Raw genomic sequence first — 23,463 nt, forward strand, 5'->3', positions numbered from 1 at the left:
ACATAGGTTACTGATTAAGAGATTTTTTTTTTGTATAAAATTAAGGTAGCTAAGTGAACAATAGTACAATTATAAGTATTCATCAATACTTTAAATTGATTTGGTGATCTTAATTAAGTTAACTGGGATTTCTTAAACAGTTTCAAAGTTTGCAAAATAATCAGAGAAGGCTGAGACTAGCTGAAAAGTTGGCAGAAAGGGTTTAGGTTTGTAAATAAGTACAGTGGACCCCCGGTTATCCGTGTCCTCCGCATCCGTGATCCTCAGTTCCTTCCAGCAGAAATTTCCACTCTTCATAATTCGTTTTCCCGTCTTGGCTATCCTTCCCATTTCATAGACTCTGCCCTCTCACGTGCTAAACGTAATTTCTTCTCTCCCAAACTCTCTACTCCTGGGAACTCTTTTGTCCTCTGCCTTCCAGTCTTTCTAATCTCAACAATTCTCTCCGTCCCTTAGACATCAAGCTTACTTTCCGCCAGACTAACACTCTTCGCACTAATCTCGTTCATACCTCTCCTCCCTCTACAGATGTTCCTGGTGTCTACTCTATTTCTTGCTCCTCCTGTCCTCTTCAATACTTTGGAGAAACTGGCCGATCTCTTTCTGACAGACTTAGGGAGCATAAAAATAGTGTTAGGCTTGCCGACACTAACAATGTTCTTTTCTGTCACGTCAGAGATCACAGCCATCCTACTGATTGGTCTTCTGCTAAAACTGTCTTCCCTACTTCCAACTTTAACAGTCGCCGTCCGGTTGAATCTTCCCTAATACACAACTTTCCTTGTATGAATCTGAGTCCTGGCTTCGTCTCTGTAGATGCCTTCCTCTCCCACTACATTGTAAAATGCTCCAAACTTCAGAACACCCGTGACTTAACCTGATTCTTCCTTTTTCTCCCTCTTCCCCTTTCCTTTTTTCTCTTCTGGGTTGACTTTCTTTCTTCTGTCTTGTGTTTCTGTTCCTTCATTATTTATTTCATTATTTCCCCTCCCTACCACCTCTGTGTTCTTGCTCTCCCTCTGTGGGCACCTAGCTCCCTTGCAGTGCTCCCCTTTCTTTTTATTTGACTGGCTCCTCCTCCTTACTTCCCCATTACTACTCCCTTCCATCTCCACCACTACTACCACCACCACTACTACTACTACTACTACTACTATTACAACTACTACTACTACTACTACTACTACTACTACTACCACCTCTTCCTGCCTATATATACCCGTCCTGTTCTACTTCTCATTAGTGTGACTTTGTAAATGGTCCAAGTCGGACCGAAACGTCGTCGTAAGCTCCTCTCTTCTATGAGCGGGTTATTTGTGTATCGTTCCAGTCACGGTATTGTGCCTTTTTTGTTATTTGTAGTTTACATGTAATAAAATATTAAGCACAAAAGAAAGCCACTAGCATGCTGTGCATTTTGGGAAAAATAATATAGTGGACCCCCGGCTTACGATATTATTTCATTCCAGAAGTATGTTCAGGTGCCATTACTGAACGAATTTGTTCCCATAAGGAATATTGTGAATTAGATTAGTCAATTTCAGACCACGAAACATACTCGTACAAACGCACTTACATAAATACACTTACATAATTAGTCGCATTGGGAGCTGATCGTAAAGCGGGGGTCCACTGTACTAATATTTGAACACTACTTAACAACTAGACATAGGTTACTAAGTAAGAGATTTTTTTTTTTTGTACAAAATTAAGGTAGCTAAGTGAACAATAGTACAATTCTAAGTATTCATCAATACTTTAAATTGATTTGGTGATCTTAATTAAGTTAACTGGGATTTCTTAAACAATTTCAAAGTTTGCAAAATAATCAGAGAAGGCTGAGACTAGCTGAAAAGTTGGCAGAAAGGGTTTAGATTTGTAAATAAGTACAGTGGACCCCCAGTTCATGATATTAATCCATTCCAAAGAGCTCATCATAAACCAAATTTATCGGAAAGCGAATAATTTTCCCCATAAGAAATAATGGAAATCAAATTAATCCGTGTACGGCACCCAAAAGTATGAAAAAAAAAACTTTTACCACATGAAATATTAAGTTTAATGCAATATAATAATTACAATAAAAATAGAATAATCACAATAGAAGATCTGGTGATGACTGATGGGATGGGAGAAAGGGAGAGTGTCGAAGTTTTTAATGTTTAGAAGGGGAATCCCCCTCCATTAGGGCTTGAGGTAGCAAGTCCTTTTCCTGGGTTACTTCCCTTCTTCTTTTAATGCCACTAGGACCAGCTTGAGAGTTAGTGGACTTTTGTCGCACAACATATCTGTCCATAGAGGCCTGTACCTCTCGTTCCTTTATGACTTTCCTAAAGTGGTTCACAACATTGTCAGTGTACAGGTTGCGAACACGGCTTGCAGTAGCTGTGTCAGGGTGATTTTCATCATACTATGTATGCCACTACAATTCTTAAATCTTTCAAACCAACCTTTGCTGGCCTTAAATTCACTCACATCACCACTAGCTGCAAGCATTTTTCTAATTAAATCCTCATGCAGCTGCCTAGCCTTTTCACAAATGATCGCTTGAGAGATGCTATCTTCTGCTATCTGTTTTTTATTTATCCACACCAATAACAGTCTCTCAACATTTTCTAACACTTGCAGTCGCTGTTTTGTAATCACAGTTGCACCTTTTGCAAGAACAGCTTCCTTGATTGCCGTTTTCCTGCTCACTATAGTAGAGATGATTGAATGGGGTTTACTATACAAATTGGCCAGCTCCGACACACGCACTCCACTTTCATACTTTGCAATTATCTCTTTCTTCATTACAATAGTCATTAGCACCCTTGGTCTCGATGGGTTGACACTAGAAGCTTTCTTGGGGCCCATGGTGACTTATTTTGCAGAAACAAGCACCAAAAACAGTGATAATATGGATAATATGGAATGTACCGAATGTATCCTTAGATGCGCGCACACTGGCTGGCTTGTAAACACTGGCACACACGGGGCAGTTCAGGCCACACGTGGACACGTCTCGTATGAATCGTATCGCATAGCGGGTTTTTGCAGGGAGTGTAGCAGGCATGCAGGGAGTGTAGCAGGCATGCAGGGAGTATAGCAGGCATGCAGTTAGTGTAGCAGGTATGCAGGGAGTGTAGCAGGCATACAGGGAGTTTAGCAGGCATGCAGGGAGTGTAGCAGGCATGCAGGGAGTGAAGCAGGTCGGCAGGGAGTGTAGCAGGCATGCAGGGAGTGTAGCAGGTATGCAGGGAGTGTAGCAGGCATTAAGGGAGTTTAGCAGGTATGCAGGGAGTTTAGCAGGCATGCAGGGAGTGTAGCAGGCATGCAGGGAGTGTAGCAGGCATGCAGGAAGTGTAGCAGGCAGGCAGGGAGTGTAGCAGGTATGCAGGGAGTGTAGCAGGCATGCAGGGAGTGTAGCAGGCATGCAGGGAGTGTAGCAGGCATGCAGAGAGTGTACCATGTATGCAGGGAGTTTAGCAGGCATGAAGGGAGTGTAGCAGGCATGCAGGGAGTTTAGCAGGCACGCAGGGAGTGTAGCAGGCATGCAGCGAGTTTAGCAGGCATGCAGCGAGTTTAGCAGGTATGCAGGGAGTGTAGCAGGCATGCAGGGAGTGTAGCAGGCATGCAGGGAGTGTAGCAGGCATGCAGGGAGTGTAGCAGGTATGCAGGGAGTGCATCAGGCATGCAGGGAGTGTAGCAGGGATGCAGGGAGTGTAGCAGGTATGCAGGGAGTGTAGCAGCCATGCAGGGAGTGTAGCAGGCATGCAGGGAGTGTAGCAGGCATGCAGGGAGTGTAGCAGGCATGCAGGGAGTGTAGCAGGCATGCAGGGAGTGTAGCAGGCATGCAGGGAGTGTAGCAGGGATGCAGGGAGTGTAGCAGGTATGCAGGGAGTGTAGCAGGCATGCAGGGAGTGTAGCAGGCATGCAGGGAGTGTAGCAGGCATGCAGGGAGTGTAGCAGGTATGCAGGGAGTGTAGCAGGCATGCAGGGAGTGTAGCAGGTATGCAGGGAGTGTAGCAGGCATGCAGGGAGTGTAGCAGGCATGCACGGAGTGTAGCAGGCATGCAGGGAGCGTAGCAGGTATGCAGGGAGTGTAGCAGGCATGCAGGGAGTGTAGCAGGCATGCAGGGAGTGTAGCAGGCATGCAGGGAGTGTACCAGGCATGCAGGGAGTGTAGCAGGCATGCAGGGAGTGTAGCAGGCATGCAGGGAGTGTAGCAGGCATGCAGGGAGTGTAGGAGGTATGCAGGGAGTGTAGCAGGCATGCAGGGAGTGTAGCAGGTATGCAGGGAGTGTAGCAGGCATGCAGGGAGTGTAGCAGGCATGCAGGGAGTGTAGCAGGCATGCAGGGAGTGTAGCAGGCATGCAGGGAGTGTAGCAGGCATGCAGGGAGTGTAGCAGGTATGCAGGGACTGTAGCAGGTATGCAGGGAGTGTAGCAGGCATGCAGGGAGTGTATGAGGTATGCAGGGAGTGAAGCAGGCATGCAGGGAGTGTAGCAGGTATGCAGGGAGTGTAGCAGGCATGCCGGAAGTGTAGAAGGCATGCAGGGAGTGTAGCAGGCATGCAGGGAGCGTAGCAGGTATGCAGGGAGTGTAGCAGGCATGCAGGGAGTGTAGCAGGCATGCAGGGAGTATAGCAGGCATGCAGGTAGTGTAGCAGGTATGCAGGGAGTGTAGCAGGCATGCAGGGAGTGTAGCAGGGATGCAGGGAGTGTAGCAGGTATGCAGGGAGTGTAGCAGGCATGCAGGGAGTGTAGCAGGCATGCAGGGAGTGTAGCAGGCATGCAGGGAGTGTAGCAGGTATGCAGGGAGTGTAGCAGGCATGCAGGGAGTGTAGCAGGTATGCAGGGAGTGTAGCAGGCATGCAGGGAGTGTAGGAGGTATGCAGGGAGTGTAGCAGGCATGCAGGGAGTGTAGCAGCTATGCAGGAAGTGTAGCAGGCATGCAGGGAGTGTAGCAGTCATGCAGGGAATGAAGCAGGTATGCAGGGAGTGTAGCAGGTATGCAGGGAGTGTAGCAGGTATGCAGGGAGTGTAGCAGGCATGCAGGGAGTGTAGCATGCATGCAGGGAGTGTAGCAGGTATGCAGGGAGTGTAGCAGGCATGCAGGGAGTGTAGCATGCATGCAGGGAGTGTAGCAGGTATGCAGGGAGTGTAGCAGACATGCAGGGAGTGTAAGAGGCATGCAGGGAGTGTAGCAGTCATGCAGGGAATGAAGCAGGTATGCAGGGAGTGTAGCAGGTATGCAGGGAGTGTAGCAGGTATGCAGGGAGTGTAGCAGGCATGCAGGGAGTGTAGCATGCATGCAGGGAGTATAGCAGGTATGCAGGGAGTGTAGCAGGCATGCAGTGAGTGTAGGAGGTATGCAGGGAGTGTAGCAGGCATGCAGGGAGTGTAGCAGGCATGCAGGGAGTGTAGCAGGCAGGTAGGGAGAGTAGCAGGCATGCAGGGAGTGTAGCAGGCATGCAGGGAGTGTAGCAGGCATGCAGGGAGTGTAGCAGCTATGCAGGGAGTGTAGCAGGTATGCAGGGAGTTTAGCAGGCATGCAGGGAGTGTAGCAGGCAGGCAGGGAGTGTAGCAGGCATGCAGGGAGTGTAGCAGGCATGCAGGGAGTGTAGCAGGCATGCAGGGAGTGTAGCTGGCATGCAGGGAGTGCAGCAGGTAAGCAGGGAGTGTAGCAGGCATGCAGGGAGTGTAGCAGGCATGCAGGGAGTGTAGCAGGCATGCAGAGAGTGCAGCAGGTATGGATTGGAGTTTAGCAGGCATGCAGGGAGTGTAGCTGGCAGGCAGAAAGTGTAGCAGGCATGCAGGGAGTGTAGCTGGCATGCAGGGAGTGTAGCAGGTATGCAGGGAGTGTAGCAGGCATGCAGGAAGTTTAGCAGGTATGCAGGGAGTTTAGCAGGCATGCAGGGAGTGTAGCAGGCATGCAGAGATTGTAGCAGGTATGCAGGGAGTTTAGCAGGCAGGGAGTGTAGCAGGTATGCAGGGAGTGTAGCAGGCATGCAGGGAGTGTAGCAGGCATGCAGGGAGTGTAGCAGGCAGGCAGGGAGTGTAGCAGGCATGCAGGGAGTGCAGCAGGCATGCAGGGAGTGTAGCAGGCATGCAGGGAGTTTAGCAGGTATGCAGGGAGTGTATCAAGCATGCAGGGAGTGTATCAAGCATGCAGGGAGTGTAGCAGGCATGCAGAGAGTGCAGCAGGTATGCATTGAGTTTAGCAAGCATGCAGGGAGTGTAGCAGGCAGGCAGGGAGTGTAGCAGGCATGCAGGGAGTGTAGCAGGCATGCAGGGAGTGTAGCTGGCATGCAGGGAGTGTAGCAGGCATGCAGGAAGTTTAGCAGGTATGCAGGGAGTTTAGCAGGCATGCAGGGAGTGTAGCAGGCATGCAGAGAGTGTAGCAGGTATGCAGGGAGTTTAGCAGGCAGGAAGGGAGTGTAGCAGGCATGCAGGGAGTTTAGCAGGCATGCAGGGAGTGTAGCAGGCAAGCAGGGAGTTTAGCAGGCATGCAGCGAGTGTAGCAGGCATGCAGGGAGTGTAGCAGGCAGGCAGGAATTGTAGCAGGCATGCAGAGAGTGTAGCAGGCATGCAGAGAGTGTAGCAGGCATGCAGTGAGTGTAGCAGGCATGCAGGGAGTGTAGCAGGTATGCAGGGAGTGCAGCAGGCATGCAGGGAGTGTAGCAGGCATGCAGGGAGTGTAGCAGGCAGGCAGGGAGTGTAGAAGGTATGCAGGGAGTGTAGCAGGCATGCAGGGAGTGTAGCAGATATCCAGGGAGTGTAGCAGGTACGCAGGGAGTGTAGCAGGCATGCAGGGAGTGTAGTAGGCATGCAGGGAGTGTAGCAGGCAGGTAGGGAGTGTAGCAGGTATGCAGGGAGTGTAGCAGGCAGGCAGGGAGTGTAGCAGGCATGCAGGGAGTTTAGCAGGCATGCATGGAGTTAAGCAGGCATGCAGGGAGTGTAGCAGGCATGAAGGGAGTGTAGCAGGCATGCAGGGAGTGTCGAAGGCATGCAGGGAGTGTAGCAGGCATGCAGGGAGTGTAGCAGGCATGAAGGGAGTGTAGTAGGCATGCACGGAGAGTAGCAGGCAAGCCGGGAGTGTAGCAGGCATGCAGGGAGTGAAGCAGGCATGCAGGGTGTGAAGCAGGCATGTAGGGAGTGTAGCAGGCAGGCAGGGAGTGTAGCAGGCATGCAGGGCGTGTAGCAGGCATGCAGGGCGTGTAGCAGGCATGCAGGGAGTGTAGCAGGCATGCACGGAGTGTAGCAGGTATGCAGGGACTTTACCAGGCATGCAAAGAGTTTAGCACGCATGCAGGGTGTGTAGCAGGCATGCAGGGAGTGTAGCAGGCAGGCAGGGAGTGTAGCAGACATGTAGGGAGTGAACCAGGCATGCAGTGAGTGCAGCAGGCATGCAGGGAGTGTAGCAGGCATGCAGGGAGTGTAGCAGGTATGCAGGGAGTTTAGCAGGCATGCAGGGAGTGTAGCAGGCATGCAGGGAGTGTAGCAGGCATGCAGGGAGTGTAGCAGGCATGCAGGGAGTGTAGCAGGCATGCAGGGAGTGTAGCAGGCATGCAGGGAGTGTAGCAGGCATGCAGGGAGTGTAGCAGGCATGCAGGAAGTGTAGCATGCATGCAGGGAGTGTAGCAGGTATGCAGGGAGTGTAGCAGGCATGCAGGGAGTGTAGCAGGTATGCAGGGAGTGTAGCAGGCATGCAGGGAGTGTAGCAGGCATGCAGGGAGTGTAGCAGGTATGCAGGGAGTGTAGCAGGCATGCAGGGAGTGTAGGACGCATGCAGGGAGTATAGCAGGCATGCAGTTAGTGTAGCAGGTATGCAGGGAGTGTAGCAGGCATGCAGGGAGTGTAGCAGGTATGCAGGGAGTGTAGCAGGCATGCAGGGAGTGTAGCAGGCATGCAGGGAGTGTAGCAGGCATGCAGGGAGTGTAGCAGGCATGCAGGGAGTGTAGCAGGCATGCAGGGAGTGTAGCAGGTATGCAGGGAGGGTAGCAGGCATGCAGGGAGTGTAACAGGTATGCAGGGAGTGTAGCAGGCATGCAGGGAGTGTAGGAGGTATGCAGGGAGTGTAGCAGGCATGCAGGGAGTGTAGCAGGTATGCAGGGAGTGTAGCAGGCATGCAGGGAGTGTAGCATGCATGCAGGGAGTGTAGCAGGTATGCAGGGAGTGTAGCAGGCATGCAGGGAGTGTAGCATGCATGCAGGGAGTGTAGCAGGTATGCAGGGAGTGTAGCAGACATGCAGGGAGTGTAGGAGGTATGCAGGGAGTGTAGCAGGCATGCAGGGAGTGTAGCAGGTATGCAGGGAGTGTAGCAGGTATGCAGGGAGTGTAGCAGGCATGCAGGGAGTGTAGCATGCATGCAGGGAGTATAGCAGGTATGCAGGGAGTGTAGCAGGCATGCAGTGAGTGTAGGAGGTATGCAGGGAGTGTAGCAGCCATGCAGGGAGTGTAGCAGGCATGGAAGGAGTGTAGCAGGCAGGTAGGGAGTGTAGCAGGAATGCAGGGAGTGTAGCAGGCATACAGGGAGTGTAGCAGGCATGCAGGGAGTGTAGCAGGCATGCAGGGAGTGTAGCAGGTATGCAGGGAGTTTAGCAGGCATGCAGGGAGTGTAGCAGGCATGCAGGGAGTGTAGCAGGCAGGCAGGGAGTGTAGCAGGCATGCAGGGAGTGTAGCAGGCATGCAGGGAGTGTAGCAGGCAGGCAGGGAGTGTAGCAGGCATGCAGGGAGTGTAGCAGGCATGCAGGGAGTGTAGCAGGCAGGCAGGGAGTGTAGCAGGCATGCAGGGAGTGTAGCAGGCATGCAGGGAGTGTAGCTGGCATGCAGGGAGTGTAGCAGGTATGCAGGGAGTGTAGCAGGCATGCAGGGAGTTTAGCAGGTATGCAGGGAGTTTAGCAGGCATCCAGGGAGTGTAGCAGGCATGCAGGGAGTGTGGCGGGCATGCAGGGAGTTTAGCAGGCATGCAGAGAGTGTAGCAGGTATGCAGGGAGTTTAGTAGGCATGAAGGGAGTGTAGCAGACATGCAGGGAGTTTAGCAGGCATGCAGGGAGTGTAGCAGGCAAGCAGGGAGTTTAGCAGGCATGCAGCGAGTTTAGCAGGCATGCAGGGAGTGTAGCAGGCATGCAGGGAGTGTAGCAGGCATGCAGGGAGTGTAGCAGGCATGCAGGGAGTGTAGCAGGCATGCAGGGAGTGTAGCAGGCATGCAGTGAGTGTAGCAGGCATGCAGGGAGTGTAGCAGGCATGCAGGGAGTGTAGCAGGCATGCAGGGAGTGTAGCAGGCATGCAGGGAGTGTAGCAGGCATGCAGGGAGTGTAGCAGGTATGCAGGGAGTGTAGGCAGGCATGCAGGGAGTGTAGCAGACAGGCAGGGAGTGTAGCAGACATGCAGGGAGTGTAGCAGGAAGTGTAGCAGGCATGCAGGGAGTGTAGCAGGCATGCAGGGAGTGTAGCAGGCATGCAGGGAGTGTAGCAGGCATGCAGGGAGTGTAGCAGGCATGCAGGGAGTGTAGCAGGCATGCAGGGAGTGTAGCAGGCATGCAGGGAGTGTAGCAGGCATGCAGGGAGTGTAGCAGACATGCAGGGAGTGTAGCAGGCATGCAGGGAGTGTAGCAGGCATGCAGGGAGTGTAGCAGGCATGCAGGGAGTGTAGCAGGCATGCAGGGAGTGAAGCAGGCATGCAGGGAGTGTAGCAGGCATGCAGGGAGTGTAGCAGGCATGCAGGGAGTGTAGCAGGCATGCAGGGAGTGTAGCAGGCAGGCAGGGAGTGTAGCAGACATGCAGGGAGTGTAGCAGGCATGCAGGGAGTGTAGCAGGCATGCAGGGAGTGTAGCAGGCATGCAGGGAGTGTAGCAGGCATGCAGGGAGTGTAGCAGGCATGCAGGGAGTGTAGCAGGCATGCAGGGAGTGTAGCAGGCATGCAGGGAGTGTAGCAGGCAGGCAGGGAGTGTAGCAGGCATGCAGGGAGTGTAGCAGGCATGCAGGGAGTGTAGCAGGCATGCAGGGAGTGTAGCAGGCATGCAGGGAGTGTAGCAGGAATGCAGGGAGTTTAGCAGGTATGCAGGGAGTTTAGCAAGCATGCAGGGAGTGTAGCAGGCATGCAGGGAGTGTAGCAGGCATGCAGGGAGTGTAGCAGGCATGCAGGGAGTGTAGCAGGCATGCAGGGAGTGTAGCAGGTATGCAGGGAGGGTAGCAGGAATGCAGGGAGTTTAGCAGGTATGCAGGGAGTTTAGCAGGCATGCAGGGAGTGTAGCAGGCATGCAGGGAGTGTAGCAGGCATGCAGGGAGTGTAGCAGGCATGCAGGGAGTGTAGCAGGCATGCAGGGAGTGTAGCAGACATGCAGGAAGTGTAGCAGGCATGCAGGGAGTGTAGCAGGTATGCAGGGAGTGTAGCAGGCATGCAGGAAGTGTAACAAGCATGCAGAGTGTAGCAGGCATGCAGGAAGTGTAGCAAGGATGCAGAGTGTGTAGCAGGCATGCAGGAAGTGTAGCAGGCATGCAGGGAGTTTAGCAGGCATGCAGGGAGTTTAGCAGGCATGCAGGGAGTGTAGCAGGCATGCAGGGAGTGTAGCAGACATGCAGGGAGTGTAGCAGCCATGCAGGGAGTGTAGCAGGCATGCAGGGAGTGTAGCAGGCATGCAGGGAGTGTAGCAGGCATGCAGGGAGTGTAGCAGGCATGCAGGGAGTGTAGCAGGCATGCAGGGAGTGTAGCAGGCATGCAGGGAGTGTAGCAGGCAAGCAGGGAGTGTAGCAGGCATGCAGGGAGTGTAGCAGGCATGCAGGGAGTGTAGCAGGCATGCAGGGAGTGTAGCAGGCATGCAGGGAGTGTAGCAGACATGCAGGGAGTGTAGCAGGCATGCAGGGAGTGTAGCAGGCATGCAGGGAGTGTAGCAGGCATGCAGGGAGTGTAGCAGGCATGCAGGGAGTGTAGCAGGTATGCAGGGAGTGTAGCAGGCAGGCAGGGAGTGTAGCAGGCATGCAGGGAGTGTAGCAGGCATGCAGGGAGTGTAGCAGGCATGCAGGGAGTGTAGCAGGCATGCAGGGAGTGTAGCAGGCATGCAGGGAGTGTAGCAGGCATGCAGGGAGTGTAGCAGGCATGCAGGGAGTGTAGCAGGCATGCAGGGAGTGTAGTAGGCATGCAGGGAGTGTAGCAGGCATGCAGGGAGTGTAGCAGGCATGCAGGGAGTGTAGCAGGCATGCAGGGAGTGTAGCAGGCATGCAGGGAGTGTAGCAGGCATGCAGGGAGTGTAGCAGGCATGCAGGGAGTGTAGCAGGCATGCAGGGAGTGTAGCAGGCATGCAGGGAGTGTAGCAGGCATGCAGGGCGTGTAGCAGGCATGCAGGGAGTGTAGCAGGCATGCAGGGTGTGTAGCAGGCATGCAGGGAGTGTAGCAGGCAGGCAGGGAGTGTAGCAGACATGTAGGGAGTAAAGCAGGCATGCAGGGAGTGCAGCAGGCATGCAGGGAGTGTAGCAGGCATGCAGGGAGTGTAGCAGGTATGCAGGGAGTGTAGCAGGCATGCAGGGAGTGTAGCAGGCATGCAGGGAGTGTAGCAGGCATGCAGGGAGTGTAGCAGGCATGCAGGGAGTGTAGCAGGCATGCAGGGAGTGTAGCAGGCATGCAGGGAGTGTAGCAGGCATGCAGGGAGTGTAGCAGGCATGCAGGGAGTGTAGCAGGCATGCAGGGAGTGTAGCAGGCATGCAGGGAGGGTAGCAGGAATGCAGGGAGTGTAGCAGGCATGCAGGGAGTGTAGCAGGCATGCAGGGAGTGTAGCAGGCATGCAGGGAGTGTAGCAGGCATGCAGGGAGTGTAGCAGGCATGCAGGGAGTGTAGCAGGCATGCAGGGAGTGTAGCAGGCATGCAGGGAGTGTAGCAGGCATGCAGGGAGTGTAGCAGGCATGCAGGGAGTGTAGCAGGTATGCAGGGAGTTTAGCAGGCATGCAGGGAGTGTAGCAGGCATGCAGGGAGTGTAGCAGGCATGCAGGGAGTGTAGCAGGCATGCAGGGAGTGTAGCAGGCATGCAGGGAGTGTAGCAGGCATGCAGGGAGTGTAGCAGGCATGCAGGGAGTGTAGCAGGTATGCAGGGAGTGTAGCAGGCATGCAGGGAGTGTAGCAGGCATGCAGGGAGTGTAGCAGGTATGCAGGGAGTGTAGCAGGCATGCAAGAAGTGTAGCAGGCATGCAGGGAGTGTAGAATGTATGCAGGGAGAGTATCAGGCATGCAGGGAGTGTAGCAGGCATGCAGGGAGTGTAGCAGGCATGCAGGGAGTGTAGCAGGCATGCAGGGAGTGTAGCAGGCATGCAGGGAGTGCAGCAGGCATGCAGGGAGTGTAGCAGGCATGCAGGGAGTGTAGCAGGCATGCAGGGAGTGTAGCAGGCATGCAGGGAGTGTAGCAGGCATGCAGGGAGTGTAGCAGACATCCAGGGAGTGTAGCAGGCACGCAGGGAGTGTAGCAGGCATGCAGGGAGTGTATCAGGCATGCAGGGAGTGTAGCAGGCAGGCAGGGAGTGTAGCAGGTATGCAGGGAGTGTAGCAGGCAGGCAGGGAGTGTAGCAGGCATGCAGGGAGTGTAGCAGGCATGCATGGAGTTAAGCAGGCATGCAGGGAGTGTAGCAGGCATGAAGGGAGTGTAGCAGGCATGCAGGGAGTGTAGCAGGCATGCAGGGAGTGTAGCAGGCATGCAGGGAGTGTAGCAGGCATGCAGGGAGTGTAGTAGGCATGCAGGGAGAGCAGCAGGCAAGCCGGGAGTGTAGCAGGCATGCAGGGAGTGAAGCAGGCATGCAGGGAGTGAAGCAGGCATGCAGGGAGTGTAGCAGGCAGGCAGGGAGTGTAGCAGGCATGCAGGGAGTGTAGCAGGCATGCAGGGAGTGTAGCAGGCATGCACGGAGTGTAGCAGGTATGCAAGGAGTTTACCAGGCATGCAGGGAGTTTAGCAGGCATGCAGGGTGTGTAGCAGGCATGCAGGGAGTGTAGCAGGCAGGCAGGGAGTGTAGCAGACATGTAGGGAGTAAAGCAGGCATGCAGGGAGTGCAGCAGGCATGCAGGGAGTGTAGCAGGCATGCAGGGAGTGTAGCAGGTATGCAGGGAGTTTAGCAGGCATGCAGGGAGTGTAGCAGGCATGCAGGGAGTGTAGCAGGGAGTGTAGCAGGCATGCAGGGAGTGTAGCAGTTTAGCAGGCATGCAGGGAGTCTAGCAGGCATGCAGGGAGTGTAGCAGGCATGCAGGGAGTGTAGCAGGCATGCAGGGAGTGTAGCAGGCATGCAGGGAGTGTAGCAGGCATGCAGGGAGTGTAGCAGGCATGCAGGGAGTGTAGCAGGCATGCAGGGAGTGTAGCAGGCATGCAGGGAGTGTAGCAGGCATGCAGGGAGTGTAGCAGTATGCAGGGATAGCAGGCATGCAGGGAGTGTAGCAGGCATGCAGGGAGTGTAGCAGGCATGCAGGGAGTGTAGCAGGTATGCAGGGAGTGTAGCAGGCATGCAGGGAGTGTAGCAGGTATGCAGGGAGGGTAGCAGGAATGCAGGGAGTTTAGCAGGTATGCAGGGAGTTTAGCAGGCATGCAATGAGTGTAGCAGGCATGCAGGGAGTGTAGCAGGCATGCAGGGAGTGTAGCAGGCATGCAGGGAGTGTACCAGGCAGGCATGGATTGTAGCAGGCATGCAAAGAGTGAAGCAGGCATGCAGGGAGTGTAGCAGGCATGCAGGGAGTGTAGCAGGCATGCAGGGAGTGTAGCAGGCATGCAGGGAGTGTAGCAGGTATGCAGGGAGTGTAGCAGGCATGCAAGAAGTGTAGCAGGCATGCAGGGAGTGTAGCAGGCAGGCAGGGAGTGTAGAATGTATGCAGGGAGAGTATCAGGCATGCAGGGAGTGTAGCAGGTATGCAGGGAGTTTACCAGGCATGCAGGGAGTTTAGTAGGCATGCAGGGAGTGTAGCAGGCATGCAGGGAGTGTAGCAGACATGCAGGGAGTGAAGCAGCCATGCAGGGAGTGTAGCAGGTATGGAGGGAGTGTAGCAGGCATGCAGGGAGTGTAGCAGGCATGCAGGGAATGTAGCAGGCATGCAGGGAGTGTAGCAGGCATGCAGGGAGTGTAGCAGGCATGCAGGGAGTATAGCAGGCATGCAGGGAGTGTAGCAGGTATGCAGGGAGTGTAGCAGGCATGCAGGGAGTGTAGCAGGCATGCAGGGAGTGTAGCAGGCATGCAGGGAGTGTAGCAGGCATGCAGGGAGAGTAGCAGGCATGCAGGGAGTGTAGCAGGCATGCAGGGAGTGTAGCAGGTATGCAGGGAGTGTAGCAGGTATGCAGGGAGTGTAGCAGGTATGCAGGGAGTGTAGCAGGCAAGAAGGAAGTGTAGCAGGCATGCAGGGACTGTAGCAGGCATGAAGGAAGTGTAGCAGGCATGAAGAAAGTGTAGCAGGCATGCAGGGAGTGTAGCAGGCATGAAGGAAGTGTAGCAGGCATGCAGGGAGTGTAGCAGGTATGCAGGGAGTGTAGCAGGCAAGAAGGTAGTGTAGCAGGTATGCAGGGAGTGTAACAGGTATGCAGGGAGTGTAGCAGGCAAGAAGGGAGTGTAGCAGGCATGCAGGGAGTGTAGCAGGTATGCAGGGAGTGTAGCAGGTATGCAGGGAGTGTAGCAGGCATGCAGGGAGTGTAGCAGGCATGCAGGGAGTGTAGCAGGCATGCAGGGAGTGTAGCAGGTAAGAAGGGAGTGTAGCAGGTAAGAAGGGAGTGTAGCAGGTAAGAAGGGAGTGTAGCAGGTAAGAAGGGAGTGTAGCAGGTAAGAAGGGAGTGTAGCAGGTAAGAAGGGAGTGTAGCAGGTATGCAGGGAGTGTAGCAGGTATGCAGGGAATTAACCACAGAGAGGGCTGTGACACCTTAAGGTAGATTCACCTTCCAAACAATAATCCGTCCTCCCTCTCACCTCCTCTCTGTCATAAGTCCTCCCTCTCTCCTCGTCTCTGTCATAAACTAACAAGAGTCTTCAATAAAGGTAATAGTGATTTAAATGTTCATTTATTTATTTTTAGTTCTCATTGTTTTGTGTATGTAAAACTATAATTAATCTTGAAAAAAATTATTTTTTTGTTAATATTTTTGGGTGTCTGGAACGGATTAATTGTGTTTACATTAAATCTTACTAAAATATTGCTTCAAATTTAGGCCTTTTTGAATTTAGGCCGACCTTCTGGAACAGATTACAGCCGATATTCAGGGTTCCACTGTATTTCACTGAAATGGGTTAAGAGCATCCTTTGATAACGACTACCTGAGTTATATTTTTCCCTGTAGTATTTCACCTTACAGCGGAGTAAATGTCCAGACTTACTGAGGAAGTAATATGTTCTTTTAACAAACTGGCCATATCCCACCAAGGCGGGGTGGCCTAAAAAGAAAACCAATAGTTTTCTTTTTAACTTTAATAATATATACAGGAGAAGGAGTTACTAGCCCCTTGCTCCCTACATTTTAGTCGCCTCTTATGCCAAATAACTTGCAGAGGAAGAATTCTGTTCCACTTCCCCATGGAGATAAGAGGAAATAAACAAGAACAAGAACTAATAAGAAAATAAAAGAAATCCCAGAGGGGTGTGTTTATATATGGTTGTACAGGCATGTGTAGTGTGACCTAAGTGCAAGTAGAAGTAGCAAGACATACCTGAAATCTTGCATGTTTATGAGACAGAAAAAACACCAGCAATCCTTCTTTCTTTCAACGTACCAGCCGTATCCCACTGAGGTGGGGTGGCCCAAAAGAAAAAACTGAAGTTTCTCCTTTTAAATTTAGTAATATATACAGGAGAAGGGGTTACTAGCCCCTTGCTCCCGGCATTTTAGTCGCCTCTTACGACACGCATGGCTTACAGAGGAAGAATTCTGTTCCACTTCCCCATGGAGATAAGAGGAAATAAACAAGAACAAGAATTAGAAAGAAAATAGAAGAAAACCCAGAGGGGTGTGTATATATATGCTTGTACACGTATGTGTAGTGTGACCTAAGTGTAAGTAGAAGTAGCCAGACTTACCTGTAATCTTGCATATTTATGAGACAGACAAAAGACACCAGCAATCCTACCATCATGTAAAACAATTACAGGCTTCCATTTCACACTCACTTAGCAGGACAGTAGTACCTCCCAGGGTGGTTGCTGTCTACCAACCTACTACCACAGGACGGTAGTACCTCCCTGGGTGGTTGCTGTCTACCAACCTACTACCACAGGACGGTAGTATCTCCCTGGGTGGTTGCTGTCTACCAACCTACTACCACAGGATGGTAGTACCTCCCTGGGTGGTTGCTGTCTACCAACCTACTACCACAGGACGGTAGTACCTCCCTGGGTGGTTGCTGTCTACCAACCTACTACCACAGGACGGTAGTACCTCCCTGGGTGGTTGCTGTCTACCAACCTACTACCACAGGACGGTAGTACCTCCCTGGGTGGTTGCTGTCTACCAACCTACTACCACAGGACGGTAGTACCTCCCTGGGTGGTTGCTGTCTACCAACCTACTACCACAGGACGGTAGTACCTCCCTGGGTGGTTGCTGTCTACCAACCTACTACCACAGGATGGTAGTACCTCCCTGGGTGGTTGCTGTCTACCAACCTACTACCACAGGACGGTAGTACCTCCCTGGGTGGTTGCTGTCTACCAACCTACTACCACAGGACGGTAGTACCTCCCTGGGTGGTTGCTGTCTACCAACCTACTACCACAGGACGGTAGTACCTCCCTGGGTGGTTGCTGTCTACCAACCTACTACCACAGGACGGTAGTACCTCCCTGGGTGGTTGCTGTCTACCAACCTACTACCACAGGACGGTAGTACCTCCCTGGGTGGTTGCTGTCTACCAACCTACTACCACAGGACGGTAGTACCTCCCTGGGTGGTTGCTGTCTACCAACCTACTACCACAGGATGGTAGTACCTCCCTGGGTGGTTGCTGTCTACCAACCTACTACCACAGGACGGTAGTACCTCCCTGGGTGGTTGCTGTCTACCAACCTACTACCACAGGACGGTAGTACCTCCCTGGGTAGTTGCTGTCTACCAACCTACTACCACAGGACGGTAGTACCTCCCTGGGTGGTTGCTGTCTACCAACCTACTACCACAGGATGGTAGTACCTCCCTGGGTGGTTGCTGTCTACCAACCTACTACCACAGGACGGTAGTACCTCCCTGGGTGGTTGTTGTCTACCAACCTACTACCACAGGATGGTAGTACCTCCCTGGGTGGTTGCTGTCTACCAACCTACTACCACAGGACGGTAGTACCTCCCTGGGTGGTTGCTGTCTACCAACCTACTACCACAGGATGGTAGTACCTCCCTGGGTGGTTGTTGTCTACCAACCTACTACCACAGGATGGTAGTACCTCCCTGGGTGGTTGCTGTCTACCAACCTACTACCACAGGATGGTAGTACCTCCCTGGGTGGTTGCTGTCTACCAACCTACTACCACAGGATGGTAGTACCTCCCTGGGTGGTTGTTGTCTACCAACCTACTACCACAGGATGGTAGTACCTCCCTGGGTGGTTGCTGTCTACCAACCTACTACCACAGGACGGTAGTACCTCCCTGGGTGGTTGCTGTCTACCAACCTACTACCACAGGATGGTAGTACCTCCCTGGGTGGTTGCTGTCTACCAACCTACTACCACAGGATGGTAGTACCTCCCTGGGTGGTTGCTGTCTACCAACCTACTACCACAGGACGGTAGTACCTCCCTGGGTGGTTGCTGTCTACCAACCTACTACCACAGGATGGTAGTACCTCCCTGGGTGGTTGCTGTCTACCAACCTACTACCACAGGATGGTAGTACCTCCCTGGGTGGTTGCTGTCTACCAACCTACTACCTAGGAGGAATTAACATGTTCATTATATATCTATTACAATCTCAAGTGAGCATTATCTATTATTATTCAGATGGTTGAGACAAAGCTAGTACAACTGGTTAAAATAGATATAAATGCAGAACAGAACTTTTACTGAAAAGATTTTATACTCAAAAATGTTACACAGGCAAAATATCATTGACAATAAAAGTTCTGATCTGTATTTATGTCTATTTCAACTGGTCAGTTAAACATAAGTTCTCCTCAGAGCAGAAGAGTATCAAAATGATGAGTAAATGTTAGTGTAGCAAGTAATAATGATGAGTAAATGTTAGTGTAGCAAGTAATAATGATGAGTAAATGTTAGTGTAGCAAGTAATAATGATGAGTAAATGTTAGTGTAGCAAGTAATAATGATGAGTAAATGTTAGTGTAGCAAGTAATAATGATGAGTAAATGTTAGAGTAGCAAGTAATAATGATGAGTAAATGTTAGAGTAGCAAGTAATAATGATGAGTAAATGTTAGTGTAGCAAGTAATAATGATGAAACAAAGGCGCAGACTTACTGAGGAAGCATAGCCAGAGCTTGAGCAATCTTATCTTTTCTTAAGTTGTTCTCATTTAGGGTGTCTATTGGAGGAACCAGGATACACGCCTCATGGGGATTGGGAGTATAATATTCAGAGTTGAGTATTGTGTCGATTATCTCGAAGAACTCCCGAGACATTGGCTTGATGGCTATGTGATCTTCATCGACATAGCGAGTCATGGGATACACGTACCTGTTGATAGTAACAATAATTATGTCATCAATATTAAAACTAATGCAGTAACTCCTAGTTTACAAATATCTGGCCACTACTGATATTCATACAGTGGTGACAACATCAAAGGCTGCTCCCATATCTTTGCATTCCCCTGGCCCAATCTAAGCTCCAATTATGGCCTAAATGATTGTACTCCTGCACTGACCTACATGGAACCAATAATGACCAAAAAAAAGAATGTTCGAGATGTAGACAAGCTGACCATTTACAAGTAAAAGAGGACTGCCCGGCATACCAAACACCAGCCTGCTGCCAGATGTAACACTAGCCAAGCAAAGGTTACCACTATAGTAGCTCTATGTCAACTGTGCTAGAGTTCTCATGAGATGGAAAAATAGAAGAAACAACTGCAAGATGAACACCAAAACTCCTAGAAAACTGTTACCCATAATGTCTACCCTAAAGGACACCAGTGCATCTTCCACCCCCCTCACCCCCACCTGGACTAATACAACAACAACAATGGCAGGTGACTCCAAATCTTTCTCTGGATTCGGTCAACATTCATCCTCACCCAAGTCTCACAACCAAGCTGACTTTTCTTCCACTACTATGGCAAACACTCAAGACCTCTTCATCCCAAATGGCATCATTGACTACAACTCATTAACCCTTAAACTGTCCAAACGTAGATCTACGTTTGCACGCGTAGTGCTCCGAACGTATATCTATGTTTTTTACATTGTTTCTTAGGGAGAAAATTAAGGTTGGAGCGCTACGCGCACAAACATAGATCTATGTTTGGACAATTTAAGGTATAGCCCAGGTATGCAGTCCTCAACAAAGACTTGACACCATTGATAAAATTCTACAGGAACATAGTATGCTGAGTGGGCAAAATGAAACCTACGAAAAACTGATTACAGACCCAAAACAATAAGATTAGTGACCTAGAGCGCCATCTAACAACACAAAAGCTCGAGGATTACTGAACTAGAAGTCAAACTGACAATCTTAACAAACACGACCAAGCAACACGCAAACCTGCAAACAACCATAGCCACATATACTGAGCAGATAGATTCCCTTACCACCAAACTGAAGCCACACAAGATTGAAGGTTAACCCTTTCAGGGTCCAGAGGCCAAATTTCAAAGTGTGCACCAGGGTCCAAGAATTTTCAAAAAATAATTTTTTTTTTTCTAATGAAATGGTAGAGAATCTTTTTCTGAAGGTAATAAAACAAAAAGTAAGAAATTTAATGGAAAATTCACGAAATTATGCTCCTGCGAATTTTGATGTGTCGGCGATATTTAGGCATCAGCGATTTTGCTGAATTTGACTCCCATTTTAGGCCAATTACAGTATTCCAGTCAACCAAATTCTTAGCTATTTCACTAGTATTACTTCTATTCTATCGATTGAGCACAAGAAATCGCCAAGTCAATTGTGTCAACAACAAAATAAAGTGATCGGAAATTGGTAATTTGGCCAATTTAATGCAAAATTCTAAATATTCCCATTTCAAAATAGGGTTCAGAATAAACAATGCAGGCATTCCTAGAACTAAACTAACATTTCCTCTGTTCATTAGTTCAAATTCAAATTCAAAGTTTATTCTCTATAAGGGTTTACAATTCTGAGTTTACAGAATTTGGTTATTGTGTGGTTTACATGTAGTAAAAAAATAATAATTACAGAGTGTACCACTAGAACACCTAGCATGGCTAGGCATTCTGGGCAGACTTAGATTAATTCTTAAATTTAAAATATTACAAATTATGAGGTAAGTTGGTATTATGGCTAAGTGACTAAATACTAGTTTGTGAATTTAGCAATGTGAATGCTTTTGCTTTGGCACAATACATAGTTTCAGAATTGGAGTATCACAGGCCAACTTATGACTAGTTAGGATTCATTATTTTAAGATTGAGATTGATATTTCTGTTTATGGTCAAATGGGTGAGTGAGTGTAAGTGTGAACCACCAGGTGGTATTCGTGTAATTAGTTGACAGGGTGTATCAGGGAGATAAGATGTTTTCTAATGGTAGTTTTGAAGGTGATGAATGTGTCTGCAGTTCTAGAGTTTTCAGGTAGGGTGTTCCAGATTTTAGGGCCTTTGACATACATTGAATTTTTGTAAAGGTTTAGTCGGACACGGGGAATGTCATAGAGATGTTTGTGTCTGGTGTTATGCCTGTGGGTTCTGTCACAACTATCAAGAAAGTGTTTTAGGTCAAGGTTAATATTGGAATTTAAGGTCCTGTAGATGTAGATTGCACAGTAGTAAGTGTGGATGTACTGAACAGGGAGTAAGTTTAGATCTATGAAGAGTGGGGGGGGGGTGTTGCCAGGGATGGGATTTAGTGATTATTCTTACTGTGCTTTTTGTTGGGTTATTATTGGCTTTAGGTGTGTTGCTGCAGTTGATCCCCAAGCACAAATAGCATAGGTGAGGTATGGATAAATAAGTGAGTGGTATAGTGTGAGAAGGGCATTTTGCGGCACGTAGTATCGTATCTTGGAGAGGATCCCAACCGTTTTGGATACTTTTTTGGTTATGTGTTGGATATGGGTGCTGAAATTCAGGTTGTTGTCGAGGTATAGGCCTAGGAATTTGCCCTCATTATGTCTGGCAATTAGAGTGTTGTCGATCTTAATGTTAATTTGCGCAACTCCTGCTCTGCTACCAAACATAATGTAGTAGGTTTTGTCAGTGTTAAGCGTAAGTTTATTGGCTGTCATCCAAGTCGATATTTTGATCAGATCCTCATTAACAATGGTGTTGAGGGTGGCAAGATTAGGGTGAGAGATGACATAAGTCGTGTCGTCAGCAAAGAGAATGGGGTTCAGGTGTTGGGATACGTTTGGAAGATCATTGATGTATATGAGGAAGAGCAGGGGACCAAGGACACTTCCCTGCGGAACTCCAGTATCAAGTGGCCGTGTTGTTGATGCTGTGTCTTTAATGGTGACATACTGATACCTATTAGTAAGGTAAGATTTGAAATATGCAAGTGCATGGCCTCTTATACCATAATGGTCAAGTTTGTGGAGTAGGATGCCGTGGTCTACTGTGTCAAAAGCTTTTCTTAGGTCAATAAAAATTCCTAGTGGATATTCCTTATTTTCCAATGCTGTGTAAAGCAGATCTAGCATTTTTATAATTGCATCATTAGTGCTTTTATTTTTCCTGAATCCAAATTGGCAGGGGTTGAGTATGTTTTGTGCTGTTACAAATGAATATAGTATCCTGTGCACAAATTTCTCAAAGATTTTGGATAGCAATGGTAAGTTTGATATTGGCCTATAGTTGTTTGAATCTGTAGCGTCACTACCTTTATGTATTGGTGTAACCCTTGCCGTCTTGAGTAGTTTCGGGGAAGGTGCTAGTTTCTAGTGACTTGTTAAAAAGTAATGAAATAGCATGCGAAAGGACATGGGCCGCTCGCTTGTACAATAATGGTGGGACATGAGACAGATTCCCTGAGTTATTTTTAAGTGACTTTATAATCTCGGTGACTTCCGTGGGCTCAGTTGGTGCAAGATAGAAGGAATTTGGGAAATTCCCATCTAGGTAGTCCCCGGCATGGGCATTGGTACGTGGGATTTTATTGGCGAGATTAGATCCTATGGTTGAGAAGAAGTCGTTTATCTTGTTAGCTGTGTCAGTGGGATGCAGTGGTGTTTCATTAGGTTTAGTTAGGACAATATTCGTTTTTTTTCAGTTTGTGGGTCCCTAGAATCTGAGAGAGTGTTTTCCAGGTCTTTTTTTATATCTCCTCTTGTGTCTGTGAATCTACTGGAGTAGTATAGTTGTTTGGCTTTCTTTATTACTTTGGTGAGAACTGATGAATAGTGTTTAAGAATATCTTTGTGTATTAAGCCCTGTCTATATTGCTTTTCATATTGGTGTTTCTTATCAATGGATTTCAGAATGGTGCTGGTTAGCCATGGGCAACCAAGCCGTTTGTTTGTGATCTGTTTCGTTTTTATAGGACAATGTTTGTTGTATAGTCTAAGTAATTTGTTAAGAAAAATGTCTGTCCAGTCATCAATACCATTGGCCTTGGAGAATTCTGTAGGCCAGTCAACAGTCTCTAGGTCAGCTGTGAACTTCCTTATTGAGGCCTCGTCATGGAGTCTAAATGAAACTTTGTTGTATTCAAGTGGTGGTTTACTAATGTTTGTCAAGAGGAAGGTAGGGTAGTGGTCTGTAGTGCTATCTGTGATTATCCCTGATTTAAGGGGGGCTAGTATATTGGTCCATATGTGGTCTATTATGGTTGCACTTGTCTCAGTGAGCCTGGTTGGTTTAGTTATTGTTGGTATGAGAAGTGTGTTGTTCATATTGTTGATGAAATCAGTTACAGGCTGATCATCTAGTAGGCCAAGGTTGATGTTGAAGTCTCCAGCTTAGAGAAGGTGGTGCTTATTCATTTGTCTGTTTGTTATTAGTGCCTTTAATTTCTCACTGAAATTTGGGATGTTTGTGTGGGGTATCCGGTAAATGGCACCGATTGTTATAGGCGTCTTAAGGTTTTTTACAGTAAAATTAGCAAAAATGTATTCCCCATATTCATCACTAAAGCAAGTGGTGCTAATACAAGATAATTGGTTAGAGTAATAGATTGCAATACCACCCCCAACTTGGTATGGTCTGCAGTTGTGGATTGCTGTGTATCCTGGTAGAGGGTAGATATCTATTGTGTCCTGCTTAAGCCAGGTCTCAGTAAGAATAATGCAGGAGAAGGGTGTCTTTAGTGACTCAAGGAGTGCCAGGAGGTCATCATAGTGTTTGCTTAAGGACCTGATGTTGTAGTTAAGTACTGATAGACTTTTAGCATTGTTTAGGATAGTGCTGGCTTGTGA

The 23,463-nt window shown here is 49.5% G+C and overlaps 1 protein-coding gene across 1 annotated transcript in view; it reads right to left on the bottom strand.

The window, feature by feature from the left end:
- The window catches only part of LOC128695348 (exostosin-2), a gene marked incomplete at its 5' end in the record, with an annotated part of 141,995 nt that overhangs the window by 30,169 nt on the left and 88,363 nt on the right, over window positions 1-23,463 (bottom strand). The window contains one exon of the mRNA XM_070080535.1: window positions 18,390-18,605. Within this exon, the coding sequence (XP_069936636.1) occupies window positions 18,390-18,605 (216 nt within the window). The remainder of the gene's footprint in view (window positions 1-18,389; window positions 18,606-23,463) is intronic.

This window comes from Cherax quadricarinatus, unplaced genomic scaffold, assembly GCF_038502225.1.
Source record: "Cherax quadricarinatus isolate ZL_2023a unplaced genomic scaffold, ASM3850222v1 Contig570, whole genome shotgun sequence".
Taxonomy (NCBI): Eukaryota; Metazoa; Arthropoda; class Malacostraca; order Decapoda; family Parastacidae; genus Cherax; species Cherax quadricarinatus.